We start from the raw sequence: 26426 nt of genomic DNA on the forward strand, positions 1-26426 counted from the left end.
GATCTTTAAACCAAAGGATCGCTGATTCGCTCATTTCGCTGTCAATCAAAAAGGGATTCAGCCTCAGACAGATCATCCAATCATCATGCAGAAGCTGAGCGTCCGGGCCAGCCGAGGCCAGCCCACTGCCTCATAGACCCCCAGAGACGCTGAGCGTCCGATGGGCGGGACAAAGCCCAGCATTTATCCAATGACTCGTCTTCTCGTTTCGCTGCCCTTCGCTGCTTCGCTATTGAGCTCTGTGGATGCTCAGCGTCCGCACTGTTTAAGTCACTGTGAATCTGCGCGGATGATTGAGAGGAAAGCCGTGTCTTTACCAGTGATAAGAAGCTGATTCTGAACAAAAGTTGAGCGCGTTGTAGTGCATATTTATTCAATGACATGTACACACAACAGTATATATTTGATCACTTATTTTTTGACATTTTAGGGGAAGCTGAGCTTCCCTTGCAGTCTTTTATATATATATATATATATATATATATATATATATATATATATATATATATATATATATATTATATATATACACACACACACACACACACACTAAGTTTATTAAAGTAGTATTTTATTTTTAGTATAACAAGTCTCATAATTCTAGGTTCCTCTGAATTCTGCTCTGGTTTTACCTCCATCTGTAGATTGGCTCGCTGTAACCTGTCCACGAATTCCTATGAAACTATCAGCTCTGCTGTGAAATCTCCAAACTCACCCCTGAAAGAACTGGACCTCAGAGATACTGAGCTGCAGGATTCAGGAGTGGAGATCATCTCTGAGGCATTAAAGAGTTCAAACTGTAAAGTGGAGACACTCAGGTGAGATTTCTGTGATTTCATTCCTGAATGGAAAAATTAAAGACCATCTGTAAAAGTGAGTCTTTGATTAGTTAAAGCTCTTTGAAATATGTCAAAATTTAAAATGAATGTAGCTGTATTTGTACAGACTGCAGACCGTGAGACACAGATTGGATTTGTGGATTAACATTTACACATTTGTAAAGTATTTTGAGACTAATCTCTCTCCATAGTTAAGAACCATTAATCTAATTGTTAAATAAACTTTATTTTATTGCACTCTTATAAATGTCTGGATTCTTGTGTGTCTGTTTATGTCTAGTGTTGTAAATAAGGAGATACATGTAAGAGTTAGGTGTAACACCTGTTCTTAAAGAAAAGCAAGGAACCACATAGGATAGAGGTCCATGTTGTAGCATATACTTTTGTCTCAGTCTTTTCCCCCAGTTTACTAGTAAATAATCCTATCCCATTGTGCCTGCTCTTAGAGAGTGGAACAGATTCTTGGAGGATATAGTTTTGTCGCAACTGTTACTTAAACAATTTCTCTGGTTTGGCTTAAAGTTTAATACAGCAGTTGTCCTTGTCTGAAAAGTGTGGTTGATCAGTGAGTGAAGTCTCTATGCTGTAGCGAAGCCGAGGCAGAATCCCAAATGTCTCAATAAACCCTCTGTCAGGCAGTCGGTCATAAAATAAAGGTTTGTGTACTCGTAATGCATTGTATGTCGAAAATTATTTTTAGTGAGCTATAAAGTCAAATTAACGATTAACAGTGTTTTTAATTTTATCTGTAATGTGCATTATTAGGGGCAGTGCCCTCTACTGACTGACACAGATGAACAGACGTTCATCACATTACAAACATGATGTGGATAAATAGGTCCATATTTAATTTCTTTAATTTTAATGTTTAATGTCTTAATGAGGACTGCAAAATCAACATGCATTTCATAATCTCAGAAATGTTCCTGTAACTATTCAGTGAGTAATGTCCTCTCTCTTTACAGACTAACTGTGTGTAAACTTGGGGAAAAGTCTTTTGAAAATCTGGGCTCAGTTTTACTGGTGAACTCCTCCCTGAAAGAATTGGACCTCAGTAACAATGACCTGCAGGATTCAGGAGTGGAGAAGCTCTCTGCTGGACTGAAGAGTTCACTCTGTAAACTGGAGACACTCAGGTCAGTTCTGTCAGTTCAGACTTTCACAAACATGTGTTTTATACATCTTTACAAACAAGAAAATTTTTATGTTATGAAAATCTAATACAAACTAAGTAATTCACACCTAAGTGGGTCTATAACATTATGCTCATTATCTCACCATAAATCAGATGACATGAGAATCAGAACTACATCATACATCTTTAGTTGTTAGTGGGAATGTACAGTACTTTGCAAAAATTGTAGGCACCTGAGAAAATGAGATTTCTAAAACTTTTTATCTGAGAAGTATTATTTGTTAAAAAAACAGACAACCCCCTCAATACTAGTATAAAAAATAACATTATTACAGTAAGTAGTGATATTGTTTTTGTGAATGTAATGGCTTAACCTTTTCCAAATCTCTCCTCATGCCAGTGCAGTATTCTCTGATGTCATCAGTAAATACCTAACTTTAGGGTTTATCTATATGATCCCATTCACTTCCCAAAACCACTGTCTGTGAATTGTCCATACTCACAGACTGCCAGCAGATATGAAGTAAAGAGCAGCAGGAACATTTCAGTTACACTGGTTAAAAAATCACTTCGAAAATGTTCACCTGGCACAAAGAGCAAGCTGAAAAATTGGAGATCTTACACAAAAAAAAAGTCTCCAGTGTTTACTCCACAAAACTACCATTATCTTTTAAAATAACCCCATTAATTTTTTTTTATAAAAAAAATGATAATTTTTTTATTTAAGCTGACATTTTTAACACATTTAAACGTGTTATAAATTGAGTAGAGTATATATACTTAGTAATGTACTAAAACTTACAATGTACATGAATAATTTAACAGTTTAAATACAAAATCCAAGCATACAGTGTTAATGTAACCAAGAATATAACCTAAGAAGGTGAAAGAAGTCCATTCTGATTTCAGGTTACTTTAAATATTGATGTCTGTGCCTAAACAATTAAACCTTTGTCAGCTGATTTTCCTCACAGGTGTGTTTTACTGAAATTGATCTCCATCCACAACTCAGAAATGACACAAATCCAAAACAGACAGAGGTTAAAAACATTAGTGAGTTTCAGTAAAGGTTCTACAATAAATTCACATGATCACAAACTATAAACTCTTTCTAAGGCACCCTTCTGAATGTCATAAGCAAAATCAACCACTGTATTAAAAAAAGGAATATTTAACAGTTCTCCTTATGTCTCTGAATGTGACATGAATGTGACTGAATGTGTTCCTAGCCAAGTAAAAATACGAAAAATAGCTTTGCATGAAATCATCTTGCATTTCTTATACATTTCAGAAGTATTCCTGGTAATATATTTAGTGAGTAATGTCCTCTCTCTTTACAGTCTAACTTGGTGTAAACTTGGAGAAAAGTCTTGTGAAGATCTGGGCTCAGTTTTACTGGTGAACTCCTCCCTGAAAGAACTGGACCTCAGTAACAATGACCTGCAGGATTCAGGAGTGGAGAAGCTCTCTGCTGGATTGAAGGGTTCAGACTGTAAACTGGAGACACTCAGGTCAGAGTTCTGTCAGTTCATTCTTGAAATTTAATGTTTTACCAGCATGAGTTTCCTACATCTTAACAAACAAGATAATATTTAATTTTAGAGAGTATAATGCAACATATTAAGTAAAAGACATTTGTTGAATTATTAGATTATATGTAGATTACATCTCCACATACTGATTAAGATTTCAACACAGAAAACCAAGCAGAATAATAATAAAAAAAGATCTTTTCACCCTCTCATTTACAATGTAGCTGGGGTAATACATAGAATGAAAAGATTTATTTATCTATACAAATTTAGACAAATAAAATGAAAAACTAACTAAAAGTAAATTAAGGTATTATAATATTTTAAACACATTTATACACATTTATATAGTATCAACTGACTCTGACCTGACTGAGTGAAAAGGTGTAGTAGAATAGAAAAGCTACACTGTTCTGCTGTTATCAATTATGGATGGTGGATTCCACTAACAAATATTCAGAACAACAAAACAATTCACATGTTCCTCTGCTGAGATTAACACATTCTTCTGCAAAAACAACCAACACAGAGTGAGAAAAAACCTGACTGGACTGATTTTTTCCTAATATAAAGAACACTAAGTTCTGCTGAAAGGCTTCAAAAGGATTCTGAACTCATGATTATTCTCCTAGAAGTGCTTTCCTGGGTCAGTGTCTCCTCTCCATACTGATGTTGTGCCATGGCAGTCTGGAGTACTGCTTTCTGGGGGACTGGGAGAGCTGATTTTAATATTTCACCTTAAATGATGCTGCAGTTACATATTGTGTAACACACAAGCCTGAAATTAGCATCTTATTCACCATTTCTTTATTCGGATTTCTCATTCAAACTGTAAATGAAACTTTTAAAGTTACTGTCATGCTTGGTTCTTTAAATTCAGGGCTTTTAAACAGTGCATTATTTACTTTTTTCAGAGTCATTTACCTTTATCAGTGTTAAAACACAATGTAGGGTGGCAGGTAGTGTCGCTGTCATACAGCTCCAGGGACCTGGAGGTTGTGGGTTCAAGTCCCACTCCGGGTGACTGTTTGTGAGGAGTGGTGTGTTCTCCCTGTGTCCAAGTGGGTTTCCTCCAGATGCTCTGGCTTCTTCCCACGGTCCAAAACACACGTTGGTAGGTGGATTAGCAACTCAAAAGTGTCCATAGAATGTATGTCGATCTGTGAAGGACTGGCACCACCTCCAGGGTGAGTTCCTGCCTTGTGCCCAGTAATTCCAGGTAGGCTTCAGGCCCACCACGACCCTGAACTGGATAAGTGGTTACAGACAATGAATGAATGAAAACACAAAGTTCATCAGCACCATTTAAGGTAGAGCAGAAAAAACGAATGAAACACTAAATACTGAAAAGAGGGAGAGCTTGAATTCACTGCCACTCGGCTTGCCATGGCTCACTCAGTCATGTTTTTTTTTGTTTGTATTTGCACTCTGAACCTGTAGGAGCGTAGTTTTTCTGCCGTCCTGGCCTAGGCATAATGTCTGATTTTGTCACCTATACGCCGGTGAGCAGAGCTCCCTCATGCTGGTGAAATGTGCTCTTTTGTGCCGTCGCTGTATTGCTTTCACACCTCAGAGAATGACTAGCCTCTCTGTCCACACAGTGTGGCCCCAGAGCACAGTAACTACTCCTGTTCTCCCTGGACTTTTGTTTTCTGTGTTGGTTTGTTTCCTTTGTGTTGGTGTTTGTGGACTTCTGGAAGTTATTTGGGTGATGGAAAAGCACCAAGTAAATATTATTTTCTTTGTCATTGTAATGTTCTGTGTCAGTATTCTTGAGTGACTTGCATGATATCATTAGCTTTTATGGATATTATTCCTTTGTTTTGAGTATTATAAGCTCAGACTGAGTGAGTCAGTGTGACCTTTTTAGCTTTTGCTCTCAGCAACGAGAAGTTAAACATGACTAGAGGTGTGGTTGAGGCAGGAAATAGGACGTCACTGAATAATCATTTGTTTGACTCTGAGATGGTACTGCGACCACTGCTGGCAAAACCTCGCATAGTGCACCTTTTAATAAAATCTTTTGTGAATGAACTTTGTGCTTCATAATTTTCAACATTTTTTATGCAAAACATACAGAAATTAATGGTTACTTGTTTTTACTAGACAACATCATGTTTGTGTAACAGTAAATACATATCAGCTATTTTAATGATCTCTCTCTGTCTTATTGCCTGCTCTCTGCAGATTGTCTGGTTGCATGATTACAGAGGATGGCTGCGCTTTTCTGGCTTCAGCTTTGAGCTCAAACCCCTCACACCTGAAAGAACTTGATCTGAGCTACAATCACCCAGGAGACACAGGAGTGAAGCTGCTCTCTGTTAAACTGGAGGATCCACACTGCAGACTGGACACACTCAGGTACGGACAGCTTTCTGTATTTGTGTGTGTTCAGTTACTGATGTCATCTGCTGTTACTGTATTTCTATAAAGCTCTACAGCTCATTGTTCCTTCTTCATTTAGCCTCTGCTCTGCTCTAGTAGTATTTAAAGGTTAGAGTATCACCCTTCACCGCTCTGTCTCCACTGTTCAGTGTGTAACTGTTGTCAGGCTGAAGGCTTGTGAGACACTGAAGTAAAACTAAGCCCATATAACGGTCTCTTTATGTGGCTTTCTGTATTTGTGTGATGAACTACTGTAATTTGGTATCATCTGTTATTTCTATAAAGCTGGACATCTTACTTGTCCTAGATATTAGTGTCATGGGTAATTCCTGCCTATACTGACATTTTCATTTCGCATGAAAATATGCTTGCCGGAGCTTGCAGACAGAAGATTTTGCTAATGCAAAATGCATATTTTCTTTTTGCATGAGCAAAATTTTCATTCCAAATTCAGAATGAAGACACGCCCTGTGGAACCGTTCCTTTTTTTTATTATTTTGAATTGTTTAACATATTTGTTAATTTTGATTTTATTGCTTTATTACTTTGAATTATTTTCCTACGTTTTGCAAATATTTCAGTTTGTGCTATGCAGACATTTACATCATTATTGCCATTTGTTTTGCAAAATGTAAACATCATTTAAAAAAACTGATATTTATCTGCTGCCTGTCAAATTGCATAAAGTCAACTGGCTGTGGTTATTTAACATCAGTCAAAATCCTGTGTCACTTATAAAAAATAAATAAATAAATAAGCAAAAAAAAAACATAAAATGAGCAACATTGTGGTGTTCAACTCCCACATACTTGTTCTACAAGCTCAATTCCGAATGGTTTAACACCAGAAACACTGCACCTGGTTTACCTACTTATACCTTGAAGTGCCACCCTAGTCATTTGACTGCAGCTTAACCCTCCTTTCATGACTTTTCCTAGAAATGTTCTTTTAATAAGTTAGCAGCTTTACATTTTTTTAAATAATTCCTGTGAAGACTTATTTAGACCAATTTCACTCCTACTTGTGGAAAAATGTTGAGCCTCAAGGCTGTAAGTCTGTTTTGTAACCGCAGGTGTCACACAGGTTCGCTCATTCTAATTTTCTGTTATTCAGACACAGGATTAAGATATATATATATTTAAAAAAACCTAATTGAAAAGAGAACAAGAAATTTAAAAAATGAATTAATCAAATAAAGTACCAATTGCGGACTGACTGAGACGGACGCACTTGCTAAAACACGGAGAACTTTAATGAAACCAAATCCAAAACAAACACTAATAGACTTGAGGGCAAACACGAAGCAGGAAACAGATGAGGCAACACAACGACTGAGAACTGAAACAAAACTATAACAAGGACAGGCTAGATTGGGGAACGAAACGATGATAGGTAACGGCCAAAAAGAAACTGCAGAGACAGACAGACTAAATAACACGACCGATATGACAAAAGAGAAAGGAGAAACAACACGACTGGGAAAAATCAAAACAAAGGTGAAATGTTCGACAAACAGGAAGTGAGGGAAGGGGACTTAAATACACGAACAGACGAGAAACACCTGAAACAGATAATGAGGGTGACGAACAAGGAGGCGGAACAAAGGCGGAGACAAGAAACAACAACAAACATAGCCATGTGCTAAAAGAGCACATGGCCTGGGAAACAGACATGACGAGGGCGTGACACCAATATATAAACAACAATTTATTCATTTAAATTATTCAGTGGACGGCCTCAAAAAATGTTATAAATATCTAGTAGTGTTTCTGTTTTATTTACAAATTAAAGTCTTCAGCCCTGAACAAATTATGTAATTTTCTGTGCTAATACTATCTACAAAGTCTTTATTAATTGTATATTGCTTGAATAAACCTTATCTAAATCCTCGAACTCTTGAAATGCTGTTACAATTTAAAATATAGCTGTTTAGTGATTGTGCATTCAGCACAATTACTGTACAGTTTTTGCATCATGTCATACATAGGTTTTAAGTGCAGGTGGTACCACTGTGGTGCCACATGAAGCTGCTTTCACATGGAAAGTTTAAAACTGCGCATTCAGTTCTTGAAAATATTGAAAATATTAATGTTGTATTTTCAAGGTTTGAACAGTGATGAAATTTTTGAGAAAGTGCTTGGAAATGCTAATCTAAATTAATATTTTGCTTATTAAATAGAGAAATAAAATAAGTCCCAGAGCCTAAAACTGCTCCACTTGGACTTGCTAGCACCTATTTGTATGATAATGATTGGAATTCTGACTCTTTTTGGTGATCTATGATTATTTGACTGGGATCACCCAGAAGTAATGACTCTGTGGTTTCCAAATTGAAAAATGGAGAACTTCGTCACCATGCTGGGAGGTTGCTGTTTTAGTGAGCGCTAGTTAGAAAAAAAAGACAAAACTCACAAGTAGCCTCCCGCAAAGTCTGCAAAAAGCACCTGCAGCTTTTTACACTAGGAGAGTCGAACTCTTGAGTCACATGAAAGGTACACTGTAGTGGAAAAATTTCGAGAACATTTGAATGTTAATGCTTATGTACACTGCTAGCTGTTGAATTTGAAGGCATAATGATGTGCACTGTGTGTAATACAATTGGGTAATTCTAGTTTTTATTGCATCATTTTCATGCCAATACAAGAGGGCACAAAGTCACAAGGCGAAAATATAAACATGCACGTTTAAATATTTTGCACACAAAAGCACATGACAAAAAGTATAAATGCAGACTTATAAAGTCTACTTATAAACAGGTGACACATTTTGAAACTTTAATTTTAAATTCTTATCCTTCTGCTATTACCACATACAGTTCTGGATGTTTTTCGTCCCTTTTTAAAAAATATATAAAAAGTGAAGTGATAATTTTGAGTATGTATGTATTTAAATAAATATGCAATTTACTACAGCTGTAAGGTGTTGTAAAAGCATGAAAATTGACCTGAAAAGTGCTTGAATTTGACTTTGGGAAAAGCTGTTTGAACTTCTGATAAAGCAACAGTCTACACTGAAGGAAACATCTTATTTTGAGGGCTGTGGGGTTTTTTTTGGATAAAACTTTATACATAGCACTTTTATAACCCAAGGCAAGGCAGGTTTATTTATAGACCACCTTTCATACAAGAGCAATTCAAAGTGCTTGACAGAAAAAAACAGTTAAATTAAAAGCAAGTATAAAAATCATGAATGTCCATTGAAACAATTAAAATAGTACAATAAAAGGAAATACATAAGAGTAAAACAAAACATGATAAAAATGATTAAAAGAATTTAAAATGATACAATAAAAGAAAATAACTAAAGGCTATAAGCCAGCTCAAACAGGAATGTTTTAAGTCTTGATTTAAGTGTCTAAAGTCGGGGCTCTTATAATATTCTCAGTCAGCTGGTTTGATTTAAGAGCGGCACTGTAGCTAAACACTGCTTCTCCATGTTTAGTTTTCACCTGAGGCAGGACTAACTGACTAGTTCCTAAAGATCTGAGAGCTCTGCTATATATTGCTAAATACACTGGTTAAGTTAAATACCCCATTAAGATGTTTAAAGACCAGTAATAACACCTTAAAGTCTATTCTGTAACAGACTGGTATCCAGTGTAAGGATTTGAGGATGGGGTGATGTGATCTCTTTTTTTGCTCCTAGTGAGAACTCTGGTAGCTGTGTTTTGAATCAGCTGAAGCTTTAATGCTCTTTTTTTGGAAGTCCGGTTAAGAGACCATTACAGTAATCAAATCTTCTAGAAATAAAAGGATGGATAAGTTTCTCCAGGTCTGGTTTAGTCAGAAGTCTGAGTCCATTAATACACCAAGGTTGCGAGACAGTTTTTTAGATTTGAGGGCTCCCAAGTCCAGACGCAGCCAATCTGTGTCTCATTGCTGTTCCCAAATAAAATAATCTGTTTTATCTTTATTCAACAGCAGAAAGTGTAGCTGTGCAGTCCTTTATAATCCTTTTCTTGACACAAACTCTTCTGTCCGTGATGACTGGTGAGACCCACATATCAAAGAACACACAGTAGTGATCTGACAAAGCCACATCCTTTACAGTGGCCGATATGTTGAGACTCTTTGAGCCTACCTGGAATCATTGGTCGCAAGGCGGGAATGCACCTTGGAGGGGGCGCCAGTCCTTCACAGGGCAACATACACTCTCACATTCACACCTACGGACACTCACAATCCACATATCAACATGTTTTTTTGGACTGTGGGAGGAAACCGGAGCACCCGGAGGAAACCCACACCTTGTCTCCTCCCTTGTGTCCTTGTCTCCTCCCTTGTCCCGCCTTTGTTCCGCCTCCTCGTCTGTGTCTTATTTGTTACCCTGCCCCCTCGTTATCTGTCTCAGGTACGTCTCATCTGGGTTTTGTATTTAAGTCCCCTTCTCTCACTTTCTCTCGTCGGACATTTCACCTGTGTTTTGTACTCTTTTTTGTTGTTTTTGTCTGTCTTGCTTATTTCTTATACCCTCCAAGTCAGTCTTTGTATCTCTTTTGTCTCTTTGTATGTTTACTCTGTTTATGTCTATGTTCAAGTTTAGTCTGTTTAGCTTTCTTTGGCTGTTCAAATGTCTATTTAGCTCTGTCTAAGATTAGTCTGTTCCTCTCTTTGTATGTTTAGCTCTCTCTTCCTAGGTTTATATGTCCAGTTCCCTTTCTCTGTTCAAGTCATTGTTTCCAAGTTTCTCTGTCTCAGTCTTTCTTTGTTTGTTTTCCCTCTAGTTATCTTAGTCTGTCTTTGTATGGTTATATTGTCTTGTAAATAAGTTACTGTGTTTTAGCAAGTGCGTCCACCTCCGTCAGTCCGCCCAGTGATACGTGACATCAATAAACACCACAATAAGGAAGGTCCTTTTTTTTTTAATTGGCAAGACAAACGTCCACTAACACTTAGTAGGCACTTGTGCTGTTCAAAATTAAATACAAATCTACAAACTCTTTCCTTGTAAACATAGATCCTCTAAAAGCATTAAAGTGGTGTACACTAGAAATCTATTTTTTTTTTGTTTGTTTTTTGTTTTTTTTACTTTAAAAAAATAATCAGCTTGTCGCCAGTACTTAAGTAACATTACCTTTAGGTTTTTTCCCCATTACACTTGAAATTGTTTTTCATTTACTGCATTATAGCAGACACTCTTATCTAGAGCAAAAAATGTGCTTAGTGTTCAGACAAAATGTTTATCCTAGCTAGTAAATATAGGTTTGAGTCCAAGCTCCTCTTGAACTAAGATGCTGCCAGAGAAAGGGTCAGTGCTGATACCTAGAAAGAACTAAAAATAGTAAGTGCAATGCACAGCATCTCTCCTCCATCAGTCCTCATACCTAGAAAGAAAGGTGTTTAGCATTGTATAAGTGCAATAGAGTCTGTTTCGGTGTGCAGTTAGATTAATGCTCCTTTAAGTGGGTCACACAGAGGTGGGTCTTCTGTCTGCGTTTGAAGACTGCAAGAGAGTCTGCTGTTCAGACAGCCAGTGGAATTTCGTTCCACCATCTGTCCGCCAGGACAGTGACCTGTTTGTTGCATTGTCTCAGCAGTGTGCTCTTATGTTTATTTGATAGTATTACATTTATTTTTTCAATAATGAGAATGCAGTGATGTTAAACAATGTTCACTGTACATATGTTATTCTAATTCAGTAAAAATAAGTGTGCTAATATGTAACAGATAATATCAGATAATGATCATTTGAATAATGTGAAAAACTAATTAATCAATTTCATTCAGAGGTAAACCGTAATATTTTAAATTCATTACACATAAAGTGATATTTCAGACATTTTTTGTATTTCTTTTGATCTATATGACTTATTGTTCATCAACATAGAAATCCATTATTTCACATTGGAATATTTCCAATTTGAGTAAAGTACTATTCATTGAAATATTGAAATTGATTGAAATACATGTAATAAATATAAAATATGACAGTGTACCAGCACAACACACACTAACACAACAAATGTTGTTGTGTTGTAGAAACAGAGCTGTGGTGAATGTTGAGCGAAATCAAAGCTAAAGGTGGTCCAGTGAAATATTAGAGTGTGTGAGTTGTGTTGGTCGGGCAGTGTAGGGGTCTGTGATGAAATGGTCAGTGAGAGCAGGTACAAAGCAGAATAACCTAATAAATGAGCAGCTGAGTCTAGGATCTAGAAAGGTTTTAATGGAGCAGTTGTAGAAGAGCGACTCTGCTGCATTATTCCGTGTTGAAGGCTGAGAGGAATAGAGGGAAATGGAGGAAATGAAACACAGAGAAAGAGAAACAGAATATTTCTCTGTGATAAAAAGACAGAGAAGATGAAACACCACAGATGATGATCTTTCTTCTGTTTCCAAAAATGACATCAATGAATGACGCTGTAATGAAGCTGAATGTGGGGCTCAGAGAGAACAGTGAGAACAAACACCACTCAAACACAACCATCAACTCACAACTGTGTGTGTGTGTGCGTGTGTGTTGTAGGTTGGAGCATGGAGGAGAGATCAGGATGAAAACAGGACCAAGAAAATGTAGGTTCTCTCTCTTTCTCTTTCTCTCTGTCTGGGTTTTCCATACATCAATAACATTTTGGTAATTATGTAAATGCAGAAAAAAGAAAAAAAAAACTTAATGGAAAAAGTAAAAAATTCTTAGAAAAATAATGCCGTAATCTCACAATAAGATGTGTAAGCTAGCATAAGGTGGAAATTTATTGTAAGGATATTTCAGAAGCCAAAGTGGGGAAAAAGTGTTGTGGAATAAGCTGATGTTTCAAGCCTTGAGTCACACATGGCCTGTGATTAGAAACACTGGTTCTACAAATTTGAAAGCTGGTCCTACAGATGGTCCGATCAAGATCACAGATTTTTAAGGGTTGCTCTGGACACTCTGAAATGCTGAATCTAAAACTGTTCTGAAATATGACTGTGCACTAAAGCTCTCTTTCTCACACACACACAACACACTAAAGTAATTAAAACATTCAGCCCTACAAATATTAATATTTTCTGTGTGTATTAGTTACAATTTTGGCACAATGTTATTGCTGTGTATGACTAATGTGTTGAACCCCACTCCCTCATACTCTGACACTACTATACATATCTACCAGCCAGAGCAGCCCTCTGTCTGTCTCCAAGCACTTCTTTCAGTTTCTCTGAATCAGGATTTTCAGTTAACTCTGAGATGTCAGCTCTGTGTTTGGTAAATATTAGTCTTGCATGTATTTGTACTTTTTACAATGCAGGAGAAAGTGCATCTCCACCTCCTCTACTTCACAGTGGGTACACAGCCTTTCTCCTCTGGACAGGCATGTTTTTTTTTACTCTGATGCGCTTTGAGGCCAGGCTGTGGTCACTGAGTCTGTTCATGTTCAGGATGTGCTACTAGAGCACAGAGCTGTCAGATTTGTTGTTGTGTTGTGCTGGGGTACTGGATGTTAACTGATGCATGAGCACTAAGACCAGCTGGAACTGGGGACACATAAGGCTTTTTTTTACATTTGGCATGTGTAAATATCCCTCTTGCGTGCACAATGGTCGATGTCTCCTCGTTCTGTGACTGCCAATAAGACTGTATATGGTACACATATAGACACATCTCAGGGTTCAGCTCCTGGGCCTGTAGTGCTTTAAAGTCTGGTCTAGCATGATTTTAGATGCATTCAAGTCAAATTCATTTTAATCATGGTATCACACTACATTTTTATAGAAATCCAGAATTAAATTTGGAGGTAATATTAATTTACAGCTACTGTTCTTTAGATGAAAGTAGTAACTGTAAATGCTCTTCCTCACTCTGGGGGCTGGAAATGAAAGCTGAGCTCTCATAATTACAGTGTTTTTTTTACAGTACTGGACACTCTGACAGACGAGTTGAAAGATTTTAATAATCTCTTATTTATACATGGAGGCGTTCCTGTGACATGCGCCTTTCACTTTCTGACTGAATATCTGCTGCTCTGTTCGTACCCAACACTGGACCCATACTGTTCATGCCTTTCGGACCAGTTCACTGCAGCTGTTCCCTTTAACGTTATACAAAAACTGGCAAGATCTCTAAACAATTAAAGCCCAACACTAGAGAACTAGTGGTTTGATCAATATTTTTAAAAACTGTGAATCTCCATTACAAACAGCACAATTTTTCAGTTTTTTTTCAGCCCTTAGAAATTGAAATACTTCTACAAAAATGCCCTGTTCCTTCATCAAGTATATATTATTCTTGTTAATTAAATGTAAAGGTGCCTGCATTTAATGATACATCAACATTCAGATTGAATCTTTTCAGCTCCTGCTATGATCACCGCTTTTCTTTTTAAAAAAGTGATTCAGTGTCGTTCTGAAGTGTACTCAGTTTTGTAGTTTGTTTTTGAACAGATAGGATTTCCATGACCATAAACTGTCCTAAACTGCATGTCGTTTATATTATATCACTACGGCAAGTAAAACAGAGCTTTTCCCTGAACTTCAGCATATTATCAAAAAGATGCTGTACAGAAATGATATTTGTTTACATTAGAAAATGGTCAGATTGTGAATACATTTTATTTAAACTGTGATACTTTTATATTTATTAATTAGAATAATATGATACGAGGCACAGCGGGGAACCCATTGTTGTGTACAAATTCTTACATTTCTGTAAATGTCTGATTATTATACAGTGCTGTATCTAGTAGAGGTCCAGTCGCATCTTCTAAAATTAGTGAGACTCATGGTTTATAATCCAGAGATCTGCCCTGTTTTGGTGTAAACAGAGATGTGATGTAGAAAAATTAGTTAGGAGGAAGTTCAGTCAGTATTTATTCAGTTAAACACTGCAATCCATCTCTCTAAGGAAGTTAGCTTTTTCTTGAGAAACCCACTGGGTTACCTCTGGCCTAGATTTTTATTTTTGTGAACTGTTATTTTTTACTCTGAATTTTTATTATTAATATTTCACCACCTCAAAATTTCAATTTTATCAAATGTCTTACAAAAACAATACAAATATAAAATATTCAGGTAAATATAATAAAAATATTCAAAATTCAGATTTAGATACTTATGTCATTGTTTTAGCTCCATAGTCGTCCTTCCTGAGAGCAACACAATGGGAGTATCCTTCAGCAGCCAGGATACCCCATGATTCACTGCGTGTCATCAGCAGAGGAGCAAACAACAGAAATGGATTAAATGGAAAAGATGATCATTATTTTACTTAAGATAAGCTTCATGCGCCTCTTATATCTGGTTCTGTCTCTCTCTGCTACACTGGTTGGGCCAGATGATCTCACTTGCACACCTTTCTGGGAGTTGTAGATCTCAGCTTGGCATCATGGCTCTGGGGAGTCTGTTAATTTTCTCTCTCTAAAAAAAAAAAAGAAAACTACCTGCATGATGTAGCACATCATTTAATAATGCTGCATTCCAAGCACATTAAACTTGAAATAAACATTCAATAAACATACACCAACATGTGTTTTTTAACTGTTGGAGGAAACCAGAGCACCCGGAGGAAACTCATGTAGACACGGGGAGAACATACCAAACTCCTCACGGACAGTCACCCGGAGTGGGACTTGTACCCACAACCTCCAGGTCCCTGGAGCTGTGTGACACTACCTGCTGCACCACTGTGCCGCCCTTCACATAAATATAATTAAAATATTCAAAATTCAGATTCAGATAAATATGTTTTTACAATTGCACATTTTAGTACATATTTTTCTCTGCATACGTTTTTGGCCCACTTAAACACACCAGTGCCACTACAGCACTGAGAATTATCCAGCCCCAAAATCAAACTTGCTTGGTGGGGATCCTGACAACTGAAGAAGGGCGTGAAATGAGAATTGGAAAGTATGCAGAGAAGCATATGGAGTACAGTGAGTAAATGTAGAACTACATTTGTGCTTCTATATGATATGTGGAACTGATAAAATGGACAGTGAGTGTATTTACCAGGTAGGCGTTCATAATCCAATGATAGGTCAGCATATATTAATGTTCATGCCCTTAGATCATGTTCCAAATCTGTAGATGAAGAACATATCTGGCCACCTGTTCCACCTGAACCATTATTGCAGTGCATAGTGGAGCCGTTTTTGTACCACAACTGCAAAGGCATATATTGGCATGTTTTTTCTTCACCCTTTGCTGCTTCAAATGATCTAAAATAGAAAATGTTAGCTACAATCATCCTCAAATATTCCTCATGATAATAATTTAATTGATCACAGGCCCTGCACCAGTACTCCCACTTCCAGCCTTGCACTGCTGCAAAGTGTGCAAAGCTGACAGGTGTCTGGTTTCTGTAATTTCACACAACAAATGTTCTCACGAGCACACCATATGTACATTTGATGTGCCCCTCTCCTAAGTCTGCATCATACCACACATTCATAAAGCCAACTACCCAACTAAGTCATCTGCTCCTTTACATTTGATCAATCAGATGTAAAATTGCTTGATAAATATATAACGACTGCTTCCTGAAGTTCTTCTTTCAAGTACTGGGACAGGGCCAGAGTAATATGTTTTAGTCACTAGGTAGAATGAAACATTTATATATTACAATACCCTAACTGTAGGTGAGCACTAAATGTAAGCAGTTAACTATTACTCTAGCTAGTTGAAATCTCCCATTTTACGACTCAAAGAGCCAATCAGAAATAAACATAACAACAACGCTATTTTGTGGTTGGTTCAAAGAGAATGGCACAACACAAGTTAAAGGCTTTGTGCTTGATGGTGGCAGAGAGAAAATCCATTGGAATCTATTGTCATGCACAGCATGTGGAAAACAGCAAGATGTAATGGCTGTTTGCTGCTGAAGGGGCATGTTCAGTTTCAGTTTCCTCCCTGTTCTCTCGCTTCACAGAGACATTGTGAGATTTTTTCTATGGCATCATGAGTCATCTCTATCAAAGAACTTACATCCTCACTGTCCTGCTGTAAGGGTCAGATATTGCTCAGAAATATCTTAAGTTATTTTCAGAATATTGTGCCAAAGTCAGGGCAGCACAGTGGCTGAACAGGTAGTGTCTCTGTTACACAGCTCCAGAGTCTTGGGGGCTTCATTGATTAATAAGTTCTCCCTGTGTCCATGTGGGTTTCCTCCGGGTGCTCCTGTTTCCTCCCACGGTCCCAAAAAATACGGTGGTAGTTGTATTGGCAACTCAGAAGTTTCCACTGGTGTGAGTGTGTGTGTGCCGACCCGGTGAAGGACTGGTGCCCTCTCCAGGTTGTGTTCCAGCTTTGCGCCCAATGATTCCGGGTAGACTCCAGACCCACCACAACCCTGAACTGGATAAGCGGTTACAGACGTTGAATGAATGTTTCAAAGTCTTTCCCCAGAGCATCTGCTCTGTTCACAGTGAGAGTGGCCAGCAGGAATAAAGTCAAAGTAAATAGATTTAGTGAAGAGGAGACAACTCCCAAAAAATAGTTTTTTTGAGCATCTGGTGTCATTCATGTCAACATTTGATTGTTTGCAAGCACCTTCTGCAGCACATTCTGAACTTTGAAGAAGTTCGTATCATTTAAACGTGTGGCATATATCTGTATGATCTGAACCTATTAGTGCATTAACCATGACTCCGTTTATCTCTGGCCTTGGTGATGTCCTGGTTAAAACAGACAGCAGCCCTGAGAAAAGAGAGAGCAGCAGGAAACACAGATGTAGCATTTTCCTATTTTTTATTTCCTTGTGATTTTCTTTTGTTGCCAAACAGACATCAGATAAGGGCTTACGGCAAGAATCGGGACGAGGAAAGGCTGTGGACAGTAAAATTTTTGGTGATTTAGAAATCCAGACTAGATGCATTTTTAGGTTTCAAAAAGAGGATGTCTGGTCATCCTACATATTCCCCACATCAACTCACTACACAAAACACAAATATGCCGCTACCGTGCAACTAATTTTGTGCACTTTGTCCAGTTTTACTGCCAAAACAGAACAGACCCTGATAAAAAAAATTTTCAGCTTCATGCTGGTTGTATTTTAGATATGACAAAGTGTCCATGTACAGTCCATGTTGTTTTTGGTCATTATTTTTACATATTAAAAACAGATATTAAACAATGAAAAATGGATGGATGGATTTGATTTTCATTTCATATTCCAAATACATATTATGTAAAAACAAACAATATTTCTTTTTTATTTTAAATCAAAACATAAATTTGCAAGGAATAAGAAACAAAAAAAAACAGTCCGTCTTTTTATTTTTCTCAAACCAAAGTTTAACACCATCGTCAAGGCATCTCAAGGCGCATAAATATAAAACACTCACTTTGATTTTTTTACGTTTCAGTCAATCGTTGTTTATATCATTCAGTATACAATCATAGCCAAAACTGTTGTCACCCCTGAATTTCTCCCAGAAAATCATTGCAATTAAACATATTTTGTTATACACGTTTATTTCCTTTATGTGTATTGGAACAACACAGAAAAGAGAGGGAAAGAAATTGATATAATTTCATGCAAAACTCCATAACAGCAAATCATTTCTGAAACAAATCTAGAAGTACAGAGGCCTATGTATGGTTTAAAAGGAGTAAACACTATAGTTTGTGTGTTTTATATAAAGAAAGTGAGGCATAGCGATGATTGAATGGTGTAAGGGCTGAGTTTGGTATGTTTTATTCTAAGTACATTAATAACAAAATGATTGAAAGTTGCAAAAATCATTATTTGTTTGTTTGTTTTAAATAAATTGATGCAGATTCATGTGTGTTTCTCTGTGGTGGTTGTTTTAAACGAATTAAGGAACAATAGTTGTTTTTGAGAAACCTGGCATATTCACTTATTTAAGGTGGAATGGAGAATTCAGGCTTAGTAATAGACCACAAAAAAGCGTTTCACTACTAGGTAGATGTTTTTGTGATATGATGTACACTTATTTGTGTGTTTTAAACTGATAAAAATGCAAATAAGTAGTGTAATAACTAGTTTCAAAACGAGCTTTGTTTATATAGCGCTATCTTTAGCTTTGCATAGTTGCTTAAGGTGGCCATGAATATTGAAATAAGAAGCTGGAGAATAAGACTCTAAAATGGACCCACTTTAGGTGGAACTAGATGCTTGAATACAAAAATTGTGAATAAGAAGGAAGGATCTACCTCCTGAAATGACATTTATGGTTAAAGGGGAAAAAAACACCAGCCTAGACTTGTCTGAACATTTAAGGTGGATTTAGACAGTAAAGCCTTGTAAAAGCAGGGAAAACGGTGGTGGCTATTTCAATTTTTTCCTTTCACTTAAAGGAACACTATGTAGTATTTCCACCCTAAAATTACAGCTTCTAAATGACTGTGGTGTTCCACTGGGCTGTAATAAGGAGAGTACAGCCTCTGTGGCTGCTATGCCAGGTCTACTGATGGTTTACTATACTAAGCAACTTCTGAATCACGGGGCAGAGGGCTCACGCGATTATCAACTAATAACAAATGAGAAAGTAGTCTGTGAGTAACCTTTATTGAGATCAGCTAAAAGCATGCACTAAACCTCTACTCTGCTCTATCAAAAGGGAAAAACTCTGTTGTATACGCTCACACACACATAAGCACTTCATGATCATACAAGGAGTTGTTTTGTAACCATCTATAAGGGAAGAAAGAGATAACAGTGCAGAAACAAAGTTCTATGAACCAGCTAGATCTCATGCTCGTTAAAACAGAAAAAACTTCCTTGATACTTTGGATGCAGGAGTGTAACTCTTTCAAGCTGCACTCCCGTGTACTCCCATCAAATTCCTTTCCTACAAAAGACTTAGTTGGTGAAGTCTAAAGTCTAAAGACAGAATAATGCAACATACATTTCATAAAACAGCTCATTTTTATATAAAACAAAGACCTTTACTAATCATCAGTGATTACTACTAATTACTACTAAATACTAGTGATTCAATGAGCACGTTTGTAAAAGAAACACACACATTTAAAATTTCCCTTCACAGGTGTTAGTGATACGTTTTGTTTAAGGAAGTTATAATTATTTTTTGAGAGTTACTGTGCAGTGAGCCAGGGTTTGCAGCTGTTAACTTAAGCCAGATTAGCTCGCTTCTTCGTGTTAGACATCAATTCTGTGATAAGTGCTTTTCTGTGGCTGGCTGTGAATGAAATGGATAGAGATACACTTTGTATTTGTTGAGGACAGTGTTATAATTAGGCTTTTGAGAGTTACAGATGAATAAGAGCAAGTGGTAGCGCCTGCTAACTTTAGCCTGATTAGCTCACTTTTTAGCATTGGACATCTGGTAATAAGTGCTTTTCTGTCTCTGGCTATGTGGTTATAAAAGCTAGAGTACCACCAAAGTTACACTCCAGCATAGGTAGATGTTTTACTGAAATGAACACCTTTCTGTGTAAATATGTTGATGGCAAAATCATTTTAGCTCTTACAGTCCCAAGTTTTTAAACTCGTCTTTTGCTTGTTCATGTATGTTCAGTAGAGGTGGGCGGATCAATCCAAATATTGATAATATCGATACCAATGCTGGTATTGGTATTGATGAATACTCGTGTAAAAAGATCGATACTCAAGCTTTTTTCTCTCCCGCTAAAGTCTGTGTGTGACTCAGCGCACAGCAGCGCTGTTTTCCTCAGCCTACCAATCTGGTCGAGCTTCAGGTCTGCGGAGGAGGTAGACAGATCCCTCTACTGTTTTGAAACTGTATTTTAGTTCCCATATTAAACACTTGGTGTCAGTATTACAGATTGCTCCTTTAAGGTGTTTGTACATGTAACATAACTTTTAAAGTATCGGTTATGAAAATATGTAGTTTTATGATTATTTTAATTATATAATTATGCTTCCAACATTGTAAAAAGTAAAAAAAATACATGACTAAATTTAAGAAAATTGTTTTATGAAATTGAATAGACTAAAACTAAAGTGCTTCTGACTAAATCTAAACTAAAACTGCGTATACAAAAATGGCTAAAACATAAATAATATAATACATTTTGTCAAAAGATTAAATGTACAACTACATCAAAATCAGCTGCCAAAATTGACACTGAGTTTTAATTTACAACTGCTTGGTTAGAATCAGCCTCTTAGAGCTATAGAGCTATAGAGGCCTTTAGTAATGGTCTGTGCTGAATCAATCCCAGCAGATTTTCTTTCTTTAGAAAGAAAGGGTGTATAGTAGAAATCTGCATGACGTGTCAGATTTGCTATATGGGTTGTGAACAACAGCTGGCCATCCAGAATCACACCTAGGCTTCTTGCATCTCCAGATGGAACAATTGAAGACATCCTGTGTCAAAGGATGCAGAAAGGTCTAGAAGAATCAGAACTGATGACAGAACTTGCTGCCTTGAGCTTCTCAATTACTGCCATAAGGGTAGTTTGACTCCCTTTTCTACCTGAACATCTATGTTTTAGTCTATAAAAACTTTTGTTTATTCCTTATTTAAACATTACAACCGAGTGCTCAAACATGTTTCCTAACACATTGTCTCTGTCATGTTTGCCAGAAAACGATTTTTAAATTGAGGAAACAAATGAAGTCTCAACATAATATTTTTCCACCGTAAGACTTTAGGGGCTCCGTAGTTTTATGTATATCTTAGGATTTTATGGCAGACTCCTGCATGTAGGTTTTCAACTGGATACATTTCCTAGTTAGTGAACTTGATTCTGCTGAGTGGAAACCCAAATTTCACTTCCACTGTCTCCTATTGAGTTTGATTTTGAATTACACCATCAAATACAGGGGCTAAAATAAAATGGTCATAAAACTACAATATCATGAAAAAGTTGATTTATTTCAGTAATTCCATTTAAAAAGTGAAACTTGCATAGTATACTTATTCATTACACACAGACTGATATATTTCAAGTGTTTATTTTTTTTAATTTGATGATTTTTACTGACAACTAATGAAAACCCCAAATTCAGTATCTCAGAAAATTAGAATATTGTGAAAAGGTTCAATATTGAAGACACCTGGTGCCACACTCTAATCGGATAATTAACTCAAAACACCTGCAAAGGCCTTTAAATGGTCTCTCAGTCTAGTTCTGTAGGCTACACAGTCATGGGGAAGACTGCTGACTTGACAGTTGTCCAAAAGACAACCATTGACACCTTACACAATCAGGGCAAGACACAAAAGGTCATTGTAAAGAGGCTGGCTGTTCACAGAGCTCTGTGTCCAAGCACATTAATAGAAAGGTGAAAGGAAGGAAAAGATGTGGTAGAAAAAAGTGTATAATCAATAGGGATAACTGCACCCTGGAGAGGATTGTGCAACATTACCCATTCAAAAAACAAACCCATTCAAAAATGTGGGCAAGATTCACAAAGACTGGACTGCAGCTGGAGTCAGTGCTTCAAGAACCACCAATGAACAGATGTATGCAAGACATGGGCTTCAGCATCCCATTTCTTTGTGTCAAGCCACTCTTGAACAAGAGACAGCATTAGAAGCTTCTTGCTTCCAAAAATGACTGGACAAAAATGACTGCTGCTGAGTGGTCCAAAGTTATGTTCTCTGATGAATAAGTTTTGCATTTCCTTTGTAAATCAAGGTCCCAGTGTCTGGAGGAAGAGAGGAGAGGCACGTTTCCACAGTCAGTGATGGTTTGGGGCGCCATGTCATCTGCTGGTGTCGGTCCATTGTGTTTTCTGAGGTCCAAGGTCAACGCAGCCGTCTACCAGGAAGTTTTAGAGCACTACATTGCTTCCTGCTGTTGATCAACTTTATGGAGATATAGATTTCATTTTCCAATAGGATTTGGCACTGGCACACTGTGCCAAAGCTACCAGTACCTGGTTTAGGGACCATGGTCTCCCTGTTCCTAATTGGCCAGCAAACTCGCGTGACCTTAACCCCATTGAAAATCCATGGGGTATTGTGAAGAGGAAGATTCAATATGCCAGACCCAACAATGCAGAAGAGCTGAAGACCACTATCAGAGCAACCTGGGATTTCACAACACCTGAGCAGTGCCACAGACTGATCAACTCCATGCCACACTGCATTGCTGCAGTAATTCAGGCAAAAGGTGCCCCAACTAAGTATTGAGTGCTGTACATGTTCATACTTTTCAGTGGGCCAGCATTTCTAAAAATTCTTTTTTTGTATTTAAGTAATATTCTAATTTTCTGAGATACTGAATTTGGGGTTTCATTAGTTGTCAGTTATAATCATCAAATTAAAAGAAATAAACACTTGTTAAACACAAATATATCAGTCTGTGTGTAATGAATGAGTATAATACACAAGTTTCACTTTTTGAGTTGAATTACTGAAATAAATCAACTTTTTCATGGTATTCTAATTTTGACCAGCAGCTGTATCTGTGACCAAATTCTTACCAATGTACTGAAAATGCTTTTGAGTAATTAAGTTGAAGCTGCCTGATGCAGAGGTCAGTTCTCAAAAAAATCCTTTATCAGTGGATTAGTGTGGTGCTGCTCAGTGTGAAAGGGTATTATTCTCCTGAATTCTGGGTTTCTTTTGAAACTTTTGAATTGAAATTTTGCCTATGTTGTGTGGGAGACAGCAGGACAAGATCATCTGTATACGGCAGGTATTTAACTTCTGTATCAGAAATGAAATCCAGGAGCTGCTGACTGGTGCTGCATGGCTAAGTTATGAATGTAAATGAGTGTCATGGGAGAAGTCATCAGGTTGGATTACAGTTAATTTTTGATCAATTGTCCAGCCCTGCCTCCTTCGAGCTCCCTCTCTGTATATGTACAACAAAGAAATTTATTTCTATTCATTCACATATTTTCTCTTTTTTAGTTCTCATTTTCTTATGTGTTGTTCTGAGTTTAGTTTCTTTTGTGATGCTTTTATTTTGTGTTGTGTGCAGATGCCTGTGAACTCACAATGGACCCAAACACAGTGCACAAACACCTCTCTCTCAGTGAGGATAACAGAAAAGTGTCCAATGAGGAGAAAGAAAACCAGTATCCTGACCATCCAGAGAGATTCAGTGGCTGGGGACAGGTTCTATGTAGAGAGGGTCTGACTGGACGCTGTTACTGGGAAACTGAGTGGAGTGGCTGGGGGTTGGTATATATTTCAGTGGCGTATAAATCAATTGATAGAAAAGGAGCCATTGATGCCACTTGGTTTGGACAGAATGAAAAGTCCTGGAGTCTGACCTCTCATGAACACCGTTACTCTGTCCGTTACAATGCAAATGACACTGCTGTCCCTCCTCCTCCCTCTAGCTCTAACAGAGCAGGAGTGTATTTGGACTATCCGGCTGGCACTCTGTCCTTCTACAGCGTCTCCACTGACACACACACACTCACACACTTACACACACTCCACACCACATTCACTGAACCCCTCTGTGCAGGGTTTAGGCTTTATCCAGACTCCTCAGTGAGTTTGTGTCAGATAAAATAGTGCTGTGTCTCTGTAATGATCTGATACACACTCTTTTTTGACTCTGCTTTGTGTCTCTCTCAATTTAATTATTTTTCTGCCTGTCTTTTCACTCTTTCCCTTTTCTAATGTAAACTCTACTTCAGAAATAAGATACATAAGATAAGGGCCCCTGGTTTCAATGTGTATCCCAACAGAGGATTCCTATGAGTGGCCATTTAAGCCAAATTTCAGTCCTCTCACACTCTCCATCAGTCCTCACACACACACCATCAAACCCTCTCTCATTAGGGAATGAAAGAGACTTTTATAGTAAGTGTGTATGAGTTTGACAGTCAATGAGAGAGTATGTGTATGAGAGTTTAATGGTAGCGTTTTTTGATTGGCCTACAGAGCTGTCATTTAAATTTTCCTTTTCTGATTCGCTAATGGTCAACAATGCCCCTCCCTTGTGTGTGGGTATTTTCCTAAATGGAAATCCCACTCAGCCACGTTAAATGGAACCCAGAGCCCAGGCCCAGAATAAATGAGGCTATGGACCTGTTAACAAACATAATAAATTCACCCAATGACATCAACACCATGGCAGACGTGTTACGATGTCGGCAACATCCAGCAGCCAATGCAGCGGGTCTAGGCTCTGGGTTCCATTTAACGTGGCTGACTGGGATTTCCATTTAGGAAGGAGCCCCCTGAGTGCATGTCCTGTACATACTTTTCAGTAGAACAACATTTCTGTATTAAAAATCTATTTTTAAATAGGTCTTATATAATATTCTAATTTTCTGAGATAATGACTTTTGGGTTTTCATTGGCTCTTAGCCACAATCATCAACATTTAAAGAAATAAACGCTCGAAAAAGATCACTGTTTGTAATGAATTTATATTTTATATTTTAATTTTTTGAAATATATTACTTAAATTAACTTTTTGACCACATTCTAATTGAATGTGAGGCAAGATCTACCTGTTAAAACTCAGGATTTCCCCTTTCACTTTTGTGTCTGTAATAATCTTATCTTAGATTTTGGACTAAATGATGTCCCCTACTGCATGTGTGGATTTTTTGTTTGTTTTTTCATTGTCATTCAAATCATTATGTAATTTGTGATCTTTCTATTATTGCTTGTATTACTTGATTGTTATTAATAAAGAGTTTGCCTCTATATTCACAGTGTAAATCATGAAATGGTCAATTGGATCATGTTACATTCCAGTGCAGCCAAATGATGGGTTTTGTTGATTTCCTAGTTACAAAGAAAGTGAACACATCCTCCACAGAAAAGAAAGCACACTTCTGCACACTTTAATGCAGTTACGATTTTCTGGATTTAACCTATGGGGAAGGGGGGAGGGGAAATAAAACTTTAAATCCTGTAGAGTATACTATTTTCTCTTAGAAAATCAACATAAAATGTAATAATTCGAAAGAGTGTCTAACGTTATTCACGCTAGAATATGTATAGTTTTGGGATTTATACTGTTCCGAACACTAGATGGCGATATGCACTGGGTGATGATCAGGTGAGGTCCGGTGGGTTATATCCCCAAGTAAATACAAACAGGAAAGATAAACAAACAAAATCGAAAGTTACTCGAGCTGATGAAGATTTTCACTCGGTAGGCCGTTAATCGTTTTTTGTTTTGTTTTGTTTTTTTGCTGTGGAATAATGTTTACATCTGTAATTCAGTTCCCAAATAGATCGTCCACAGTGAAATCCAGTTCATTTTAAGCCTGCGTATATTTTTTAATGGTTCTGTTCGTTTTTTATTATTATTATTATTATTTTAAAGTTTTTTTTTTAACTTAAATGTAAAAGCATTTAAATGGAAAACCATTTTATTAAATAATTTGCTTGAGAAGAGCTCCAGGTGACTGAAGAGTTTGGTGTTTTCTCCCAGTATCGACGTGGGTTTCCTCCGGGTGTTCCGGGTTCTTCCCACGGTTCAAAAAAACGTTGGTAGGTGGATTGGCGACTCAAAATTGTCCGTGTGTGAGTTGGGGGAGGGGAGGTGTGTGTGTCACTGAATGGAGGATGGACAGTGCTGGGAGGGTTACTTTTAAAATGGATTCCGTTACAGAAAACAAAGTACATTCCCTAAAACGTATTTTGTGATGTGTTCCGTTACCTTCTCAATATGAGAAACAGATTCTGAATAAAATTCAACATTTTCTCACATTTTAAAGCAGTGAGAATGTGGCGGTCACAC

At 37.3% G+C, this 26426-nt stretch overlaps 1 protein-coding gene across 1 annotated transcript in view; it reads left to right on the forward strand.

The window, feature by feature from the left end:
* Positions 1 to 25297, forward strand: part of LOC136678448 (NLR family CARD domain-containing protein 3-like) — a 133130-nt gene extending 107833 nt beyond the window's left edge. The window contains exons 12-17 of the mRNA XM_066656502.1: positions 645 to 818; positions 1805 to 1975; positions 3315 to 3485; positions 5694 to 5867; positions 12354 to 12400; positions 23691 to 25297. Coding sequence (XP_066512599.1) covers positions 645 to 818; positions 1805 to 1975; positions 3315 to 3485; positions 5694 to 5867; positions 12354 to 12400; positions 23691 to 24235 — 1282 coding nt within the window. The 3' untranslated portion in view covers positions 24236 to 25297. The remainder of the gene's footprint in view (positions 1 to 644; positions 819 to 1804; positions 1976 to 3314; positions 3486 to 5693; positions 5868 to 12353; positions 12401 to 23690) is intronic.
* Positions 25298 to 26426: the final 1129 nt, after the last annotated feature.

The sequence above is a fragment of the Hoplias malabaricus genome, chromosome 2, assembly GCF_029633855.1.
Source record: "Hoplias malabaricus isolate fHopMal1 chromosome 2, fHopMal1.hap1, whole genome shotgun sequence".
NCBI classification, from domain to species: Eukaryota; Metazoa; Chordata; class Actinopteri; order Characiformes; family Erythrinidae; genus Hoplias; species Hoplias malabaricus.